This window comes from Phocoena sinus, chromosome 21 (genome assembly GCF_008692025.1).
Source record: "Phocoena sinus isolate mPhoSin1 chromosome 21, mPhoSin1.pri, whole genome shotgun sequence".
NCBI classification, from domain to species: Eukaryota; Metazoa; Chordata; class Mammalia; order Artiodactyla; family Phocoenidae; genus Phocoena; species Phocoena sinus.
In genome coordinates, this window is record NC_045783.1 from 29,083,118 (window position 1) to 29,092,685 (window position 9,568).

Sequence of the window (9,568 nt, forward strand, 5' to 3'; positions counted from 1 at the left end):
CCGCCTGAAAGTACTGAAGTTCTGTTTTAGATTGTCATGTAGTTTTCCCCTTCTATCCCCTGATATCCCTGTGATTTTTTTTTCCAAGATAAAAATAATGGATTTTTCCTCCAAATCTTCTGATTCAGCCAACACTATGGCTTCAAGTATCCCCTGGAATACTACTGTAAACTCCTGGCCCAGGTGGAGAAACATGCCCCTAAGGTGTAATTCGGATTTACTTTTAACCCTCAGCTCAATGCTGTATAAAAATATGGAGGGCTCCCCTGGTGGCGCAGTGGTTGAGAGTCCGCCTGCTGATGCAGGGGACACGGGTTCGTGCCCCGGTCCGGGAAGATCCCACGTGCCGCGGAGTGGCTGGGCCCCTGAGCCATGGCCGCTGAGCCTGCGCGTCCGGAGCCTGTGCTCCGCAATGGGAGAGGCCACAGCAGTGAGAGGCCCGCGTACCACAGAAAAATTAAAATTAAAATTAAATAAAAATATGGAGGCGCACTCAGACCCCTCCATATGGGAGCAGGACTCCCATATGGCTTTATAACAATAGGATTTCAAACCTGGACATGAAGTAGGGAGCATTTTCCTTTACTTATAAGGGAGGTAAGGAAAATAAGAAAAGTTACCTGGCTTGAGATCTCAAGTTCACTCAGCTGGTTAGTGGCAGTTTTCCTACCATATAGCCTCATTCTCAACTTAGAAGTATTTCTCAGAAAATGTGGGCCTTAAGACCTTTTGAGATTCTCAGAATTAAAAGTAGTGAGTGGCCAGGATGTTAGTATCTATGTTATTAAGGAGTAATATGAGAGAAACCTCAAACTTCACTGTAGCTAAAAGTTAAAACACTTTGGGCTGCAACATTTTCAAGCATCAGAAGTTCGAATTCTGATTGAACTGATTACATTAGATATTAGAGATATTAGATATTAGATAATATAAGTCTGAGTATATTAGAAACACTATTCAAGTTTAGAAGTCCTAAAATGTTTCATGCACATTTCAACTTTCATATTTTCTTGAGAAAGAAAAAAAGAATGAAAAACAGAAAAAGGAAAGAAGGGAGAGAGGGAGGGAAGGAGGGAGGAAAGAAAAATGAGACCCATAATGGCAGTGCCGTGGAACCCCAAATAATAAGAATGTAAGATGAGCTCAGAATAAGGGTGACATAATTTTCCCCAGTATAGAATTGCAAGCCTTTTGATGTCAAAACTGAAGAAATGATAGGGTCAAAAGCTAGGCCTCTCTCTGTTAAATATGTAAAGTACATGTTTCCCTAGAGGCATAGACACCAGGATAACCCTAGAAATTACACGTTTTATTTTTAATCAGTGGAGAAATATTCTAACAGCATTATGTTTGATCATTCTACATTACGGCCACTTGTTCTTAAACGGATTGTGGTCCAATCTGGATTTACATCCTCCACTCCCTCCTGGATTTCAGGGGGCCAGATCCATAAGACCCTTCTGGGTAGAGGATGCAACGGGGAGGGAATATACGGAGGTGACTGTCAGTCAGGAGGTTCGTTCTTTCAGTCTGGACATTAGGATGGAGAAGGTGTTTGAAGTCATCTTTAATCTGAAAAATATTGTAAAAGTCCTTTTCTTCTTATTTTCTCTTGATTTACATAGATTATATTATTTCCTAGGTCGCCTTCTCCAGTGGGCTCTACATTTTGCTAACAGTATTGGTTTATTTGTTAAAATTCAACCGCCAATTGCACTCAATATTCTGACAGCTGTTTTTGCACTCAGTTTTAAAAAATCATTTGTAATAATTGTTTGCAGCAAGCTTTGCACTGAATATTCTTACACCTGCCTGGTCCAATGTGCTCTTGAAGACATGAATGTTAAGTAGACAAAGTCTGTCTGACATCATTTAAGGCCTGTTGCTCAGAGTGTAATTTGAGGACCACCAGTGTCAAAACTACCAGAGGTGCCCTTTAAATTCTGATTCCCACTCCCGTACATAAATTCTGATCCAGTAGACCTGGGATCCCAGAAATCGGGTCTCATGAATATCACTCCAGGTGATCCAGGTACGTGAACACCAGTGTCGAAGACAGCACAGTTCATTGGTGTGTGCTGTATATCTCATTGAATCCTGCAAACAATGCTCAAAGGTGGGTATTATCATGTCATCTTTAAAATCATAAAGCTATGACTGAGAAAGAATACAGGAATTGTCCGAAGGTGTTTCGGTCCGCTAGGATGTGCCAGTCCAAGATTCAAACTCAGGTGTGTTCCGTACAAACAACCAGCTCTAAAATGCAGAATAATAAAATAAGAGTAAAAGCCAGTGGCCATGGGATCACAAAGAAAGGAAAATTTCATTCTGATGAGGAGGCCAGTATAGGGTCTGCCAAGGGTAAAGATGAACCAGATGTTCTAAAGCAAAGGCATGAAGGAGTAAAAGTGTCACGTGAGCTGCTGCACATTGACTGGTGTGCACCGGAGAGAACCATGGCTCATGGAGATGAGCTCAGAGAGGGAGCTGGTGTCAGATCTTGAGGGCTTTGAAGACCGCGGAAACGAGTCTGAGCTTGGTTTTACTGCAGGTTCAAGGGATGGGTGGTGGGATCTGATTTGCGTTTCTGGACAATCTCTCTGGAAGCATTTTGAGCAATGGATTGTAAATGAGAAAAAGAGTAGTAAAGAGGTGTGTCTCATAACCCAGACTTCAGAAGACAAGTCCCTGAATTGGGGCATGGAGAAAGTGAATGGTAAAATTTCTCAATAACGATGGAAGACATTCCTATTATTTATAATGAAAACAAAATGACTGATTTTTATGTAGGTGCTATATAGCCATGTAAATTCTCATTTCTACTGGAATAAAAGTTTGATTTAGATAAGACAAAGGGTAGGAAATTTAGAACATTATATAGATAATAATGGATTTAAGAAAACCTCATGGGCAATTACTACAATGATATTTCCATGTGTGTCACTGCCTAGTCAACACTGAGTGTGTTGGAATCCTTTGGGAAAAGAGTTTAAGAAAATGGCTTGGCTTATTCAGACTCAAGCTATTTTCAAACTAAGTTGACCCACACGTCAAATCGTCAATCTCTGGCATCATTTTGATGCCAAATATTCTGAAATTCCATTCGTTTTATACTCCACACCTACTGTTTTCAAAGTACACCGTAACAACTGTGGGAGATTAAGTTAATACCTGTCCTCAAATAGGTCAGAATCAAAAGGAATATAAGTAGATTCATATCCGGAAGATTGAAGTGTAGACACCAATAGTAATATAAGTAGTCCCCTAAGGAAAATCTCTAGAAGTCTCTGTACATATTTTAAATACATGTTGATGATTATTAGGGTATCTGTGGCCTGATACACTCCTCTGGTCATTTTTGGAAGCGGGGACACCCTTGGGGTCAGTGTCATGACCCCCTCTTCTCCTACTATTACACTGTAAGTCCTCCCCAAAAGAGCAGGAACGGGGTCAGTGCTATTTTCTCTGCACTTTGCCTAAGCCAGTGCCCTACCCAAACTGCCGGCTTTGGGATGATTTTAATGATAATGAGAGACACTGCTTTGTGCCATCAGATCCATTTCAAACAACGATGCCCACTAAATCGCCAAGTCTCTCCACCTCCACCTTCTGACGTTGCACATGCCTCGTCCTTGCTTTCCAGGCGTTCTACAATTACCACGTTCTGGAATTACTTCAGATGCTGGTGACAGGAGGGATCAGTTCTCAGCTGGAACAACATCTGGATAAGGAAAAGTTCTGTGGGCTGAATGACAGTTACTCTACCGTTTCACCTGGAAGAATGCGGTGTAAGCTGGGGCTTCTGTCCTTAAACCAAACCGTTTTGTCAGACATTCAAGTGAGTCAACTCTTCTCGTAGTAGAGCGTCCTAACCTCCCTGAGTTTTGGAAATTGATCCAACCTGTTTGGGTTCCCAGATCACCTATAGCATATAAATAACAACAATAATAATGACAAAAATCAACGTAATTTATATTCATAGCGTATTTACAATTTACAGTGTATTTTCACATGATAACTGTTTTTTGCAACAGTTCTGAGAGATCAAGCCATTGTTAGTATCCCCATCCTCCGGGTAAAAACGTGCACAGGAAGCATCAGAGAGGTCCCATAAGTTTGTCCCTTGACAAGGATTTTAATAATAAGTGTAATGTTAATATTCACTGAGCGTTTGACCTGGGCCTGTCTGCTTTGTTTGTTTGTTTGTTTTTCACTTAATCTCTCCAAAGGTTTACATGGTAGGCGTCGTTATTAATTCCATTGAACAGATTAAGAAGCTGAGGTGCAGAGAAACGAATACTTACCTGAGACCGTATTGCCTACCAGTGACCAAGCAGGGTCCCTCTAAGGCAGTCTGACCCAGGGCCTGTCCACTCTCCCTACGCTTGAACTACTAAAGAAATCTGATCCGGACTTCCCTGGCAGTCCAGTGAATAGGACTCCACGTTTCCAAGGCAGGGAGCACAAGTTCGATCCCTGGCCGTTGGAAACTAAGATCCCGCATGCTGCGGGGCATGGCCAAAAAAAAAAAAAAGAAAGGAATCTGATCATGTCACCTGAAATCAGGCGGAAGGATTCCACGTTTGGGCCTAAGAATCTGTCTGGGCTAGCCAGTGAAAAATGCTTGAGCTTTCTTAGTCCTCTGAGCTAACAAACGGTAGATTATAGCAAGGAAGAAAATAATTCTGGCAAATCCCAATGAGGCATCTGGGCATTTGGGGCTCTGTGTCGAGTCCAGGCTGCAGTGAGGAACCTACTGGTCAGCCTGCCTTTTGGTTTAGTTTTCAGTGACATGGCATTTGATTCCCCGGTGTCACCGTCAGGGGCAGGCCTTTAGAGGGGCCTGAGCAGAGCCCCTTCTTCACAGCCCTCTTCCTGCCTCTGTGTCTGCTGTGTCTCGGCAGGTACTGCCAATAAGGGCGAGCCCCACGCTCTGTGCATCTGAATTCCAGGTGCAAACAACATTCCAAAGCTCCCTCCATGGTCCGGTCCTTCGAATTTCTGTGGTCCTGGGTTCCTCATCTCAGGCTGACTTGTGAGTGATTCTAAGCCCAGGACAGCTGCCACTGGCCACTTCCTGTGGGAACCAGAGGTGGCAGCGGACTGGTCAGCCCTTTCTTCTCCATTTATGTCTGGTCCTCTGTTCTTTACCCTGAGGAATCACAGAACTAAACAGACTGTTCTCTTTCGACTTCCCTGAACGCACTGGCTACTGCTTTGGAGCCTGCAGTCTACTCAAGGTGCCTTGTTGGCAGTAGCTTCAGAGCAAGGTCAGGAGGAGGATGAGAAGGCCGCTCTCTCATTGTGTGCCTTAAAAACTGTGTTTTCCGGGCTTCCCCGGTGGCGCAGTGGTTGAGAGTCCGCCTGCCGATGCAGGGGACACGGGTTCGTGCCCCGGTCCGGGAAGATCCCACATGCCGCGGAGCGGCTGGGCCCGTGAGCCACGGCCGCTGAGCCTGCGCGTCCGGAGCTTGTGCTCCGCAACGGGAGAGGCCACAACGGTGAGAGGACCGCGTACCACAAAAAAAAAAAAAAAAAAAAAATCTGTATTTTCCAACCTGGTGCTCACTGTGACTTCTTGATCGTTACCAAACCAGCAGTAGTAATAAAAACGAGCATAGCCCCTTGCCACACCACGCCCAGACAGGCTCCCGAAAGACCAGAGTCATAAAAACAGCTGCCGGTATTAGATGCTCAAAACTCATGGTCAACCTGATTTCCAGCCCACTTGCTACTGCCACCAGAGAGGTATTAGGAGGGAGCTCTTGGGTCTTCCAGACTTCCACTGGGAGAAAAGGCAAGTGACACTCCAGTAAGTGCTTGTTACAGCCTGATTCGAGTGCCACCAGACGTAAGTTTTTCTCTCTTCTCTCCCCAGCCAAGAAGGACCTTTGGACAAATCTTCTGCAGCTCGTTAGATAACCTTGGAGTCCTGTGCCTCGGCTTGTACCGCATGATAGATGAGGAAGAGCGCAACCCAGAGCACAAAAGGGGAGTGTATGCTGGTGTAGAAGGCGCTGGCCACCGCCCAAGCATGAGGGCCAAAGCGACGTCATTCTGTGTGAAAGAGACGGCCAGAGCTTAGGGCCCCCTGATGCAACAGAGGGTGCTGGGGAAGTAGATAACAGTGTAGGATCAGTATAAATAATATGAATGAACCCTGGTGATTGGGATCCAGGTAGTATTGGCCATGTAAGGAGAAGGGTTTCTCTGTCCCCAGTGAAATCTGAAATGCAGACCCAGATTTTCAGTCAGGGTTCTTTTGTAACTTACCCCTCATTGATGCCTGTGCGACTTTTTAAAGCCAAAAAGCCACTGTCCACACTGGAAAGATTTGCTTGTTCACTGCCAGACTCGCTGGGTAAATATTTACTGAGTGCCTTTTTTCTAGCCACTGTGCCTTGTCCATGTAAGATACGGGAGTGATGTGTAGAGATTTCAGTTTAAAGAAGATCATTCTGACAGTAGTGGGGAAGAGAAAGAAAATGTGTGTGGAGGGGAGAGGAGAAAAGAAAGGGTACTGGGTACCAGCTCCAGACAACACAGTAAGGTAGGTCCAGACTAAGAGTCTCGTGGTGGGAACGGGCAGTACTCGGTAGAGAAGGAGAAATTAAAAATAATAGAGTGGAAATGGATTGATGAACCTGTTTCAGGAGGAACGGGAAGGAAGTCAAATCACTGAAAGCGGTGAACACATGAACACGAAGAAAGACAGCTTCTCCGCTCGCAGGAGAAAGGGAGGAAAAGAAAGGATGCCAAGGCAGATCTGGCTGTGGATGAGGGGTGCGCTTAGGGAATGTTTACGTAACACTAGGATTTCTTGGTGATGTGCAGGCATAGCCCTGGCTGAGAGAAAAGAGGGGGAAAGTCTCTAGGGAGTTGAGAAAGACATAAAAGTTACATTAGTCACTGAGGGGAACGGAAAAAGGAGTTTACTGTGCCTCTGTGTAGAAGCAACAGTGCAAAGGGAAAGGACAGGGGATGGAAATAGCCTGAAGAGCGGATGTACCCAAGAGTAAGGAAATGAGAGAAAGACGAGGGGAAGTTGTGGTCAGAGACTGATTTATTGAAGGGTGAGATTTTAGAGGCAGGATGTGTCAGGAAGTTACAACAGCAGTATGTGGTCAGGAAAGTGGTTGGGAGATAAAGATCACTGGGTAGTGGAAATCAAAGAAATTGGTCTGCGTGTTGGAGTCGTAAATCACGGAGACACTGCAGGCACATAAGGTGACGGTGGCACTAGGGTTTGAAAGAAAAAGTGTCCCATGTGCCAAAGGCCTAAATAAACATGGAGGTGTGTGGATAACACTGAGGTGACTCAAGAGGAGGGTGGTAAGGCTGTAGAGCATGGACCACAACGATGCGGGGAGCAGGGATGCTCTGGAAGCAGCACTCGGAAGCCTGAATGATGCTGACCTCCCACCCCTGTCTCTGTCTGTCTGCCTGTGACTGACCCCCAACACCTCCGGAAAACCTGTGGACCGTGGTAATTGGGAGAAGGTGTAGCCCATACTTGGGCGGACCTCAGGGAAGGAAATGATATTCCTGTTTGAAAGAGAGTAGTATGTGGTTACAGCAGATCTTGTTTAGAATATCACAGAGGTTACGGGCACTCTGGGCGAGAGGGAAGTGGGAAGATTATTCAGTGAAAGATCAGTGGTGACTTGTGATGGGTGCTTAGGGAAGAAGAGGCGATTATTCGGGGCAACACTGGAAGCCATGCAGGGTTCTGCTGCCTCAGCGTTCTGGCAGGAACACTGGCGTCTTCATGAATCTGACTCATGTTCTCTGAGGATTTGCCGTGTGCCTGATTTCCTGCCAAGACATCCTGCTTCTCTGCAGAGTCTGTCCACGCAGGTCCAGTCTCTGGGTGATCTTTGAAACTCATTGACTCACTATTTGCTTACCCGTCAAGGTTTCAAATAAACCTTTGGTTACTTCTCTTTTTCCTCCATTGGGCAACCTACATTCTGTGTGAAAGTTGGCGGCAGAAACATGAAAATAGGCCTAACCCAGGATGGAAATATCTGGCATGCACGTAATCTTCCAGTTTTGATAAAGCTTGGCTAAGTGCTCAGAATTGTGCCAACCGAATTCATTAGGGTCGTGGATATTAAAAGCAGAGAAACATATAGTTGGAAAAGCCATTAGAAATCAGTTAGCCCAAACCATAGTCCCATCCGTCTCCCATTAAAATGATGAGAAAAGCAAGGCCCAGAAGGGAGGTGGCATGCCTAGGGTCAGAGGTGGTTGGTTTCAGAGGCAGGCATGAGAACTAGTCTCCCAGTTACTAGCCTGGGACCTCTCCTGTTTGCGCTGTGCCAGAGAGTTGTTTTTTTTTGTTTGTTTATTTTTTACTATTAATCAGAAACTAAAGCAAAGCAAAACAAAAACGTTTCCTCTTTGGGCCCAGCAAAATGACTTTCTTGTTTTGGCCACTGCCTGCAGTCACACTGTCCCAGCTGCAGGGGCTCAGAATTCACCTTTGGCTTTTCTTACAGGTTTGTGATCACCCGGCCAGAAAACGAGTTTATGCTGCTGCCCTCGGATCTTGTGTTTTGCGCCATCCCTTTCAGCACCTCCTGTTACAAAAAGGATATTTCACCTCCAAGTCCGTGTGAAATTATAAATATGGTGCCACTGACAGAAGAGACGCTTACAGACATAAATTGTCCTCCTTCAGTTGACCAGGTCAGCGAGTCTGCAGCCCAGCCACCCAGTACATCAGTCCATTCGCTGGAGCCAAAACCAATCCCCGTTGGTGATCCTAAGCAAGCAGTGTTGACTCCAAGTGGTAAACTCTCATCCCAGACACATCCAGGTGAAACCAGGAAAGAAAACGGAAAGGAAAACATGGAGGAAACCACAGTGGAAGATGCCTCTGCCTATCCCGAGTCAGACTAGACCTGCCGATATTTCCCAGGAGCTCCTGGCTCACTCCTTACGAGGCATCTCCAGAGGTGGTGACTTTGAACAAGGAAGGAAAAGATGGACGCCCGCCATTTTTGTGGCCATTGCTGAGGGGTGGATCAGCAAGCCCACACTGTTTGGGAAGAGACAAAAGTCCGAGCTAATCCCACTGGATCTGGTGTGATAAATAAAGAAATAGATGATAAAAGCCTCTCTAAGGGAAGTTCATTGCTCTGGGTCTCTTGAGCAGAAAACGTGATGGTTGGACCTGTGTTAAAGACATTGTTCAGTACTTGCTGGGTTCCTCCACACAGGGAATATAAGAAGTAATCAAGGTAAAAACGAGAAGGATTTAGACCTAAGAGACAAGAAATAAAGTGCCCCCAAATCAAGCATCCTACGTTCTTTATCCTCAAACAGGCAAGTAGTGAACTCGTATATTATCATCTTCTCTTTTTCCCTCATGCTTTTTCTTTCCTCATCTCTTTCTATAGGAGGTGAGGAAGACCAGATGGGGAGATACTTGTTTGAATTGGAAACGAATTTGTGTATAATTAAAACCTAGGCATACCCTAGGACAAGAATGAATCTTAGAGTATACTCAAGATGGGGTACCTGGACGAAGTCAGGTAGATTGAAATATACAGCCTTTCAAATT

General features: G+C 45.2%; 1 protein-coding gene across 1 annotated transcript in view; it reads left to right on the forward strand.

Annotated features, from left to right (window-relative positions):
- Positions 1–9,302, forward strand: part of KCNU1 (potassium calcium-activated channel subfamily U member 1) — a 181,524-nt gene extending 172,222 nt beyond the window's left edge. The window contains exons 28-30 of the mRNA XM_032618128.1: positions 3,644–3,838; positions 5,879–5,997; positions 8,502–9,302. Of these exons, the coding sequence (XP_032474019.1) occupies positions 3,644–3,838; positions 5,879–5,997; positions 8,502–8,904 (717 nt within the window). The 3' untranslated portion in view covers positions 8,905–9,302. The remainder of the gene's footprint in view (positions 1–3,643; positions 3,839–5,878; positions 5,998–8,501) is intronic.
- Positions 9,303–9,568: the final 266 nt, after the last annotated feature.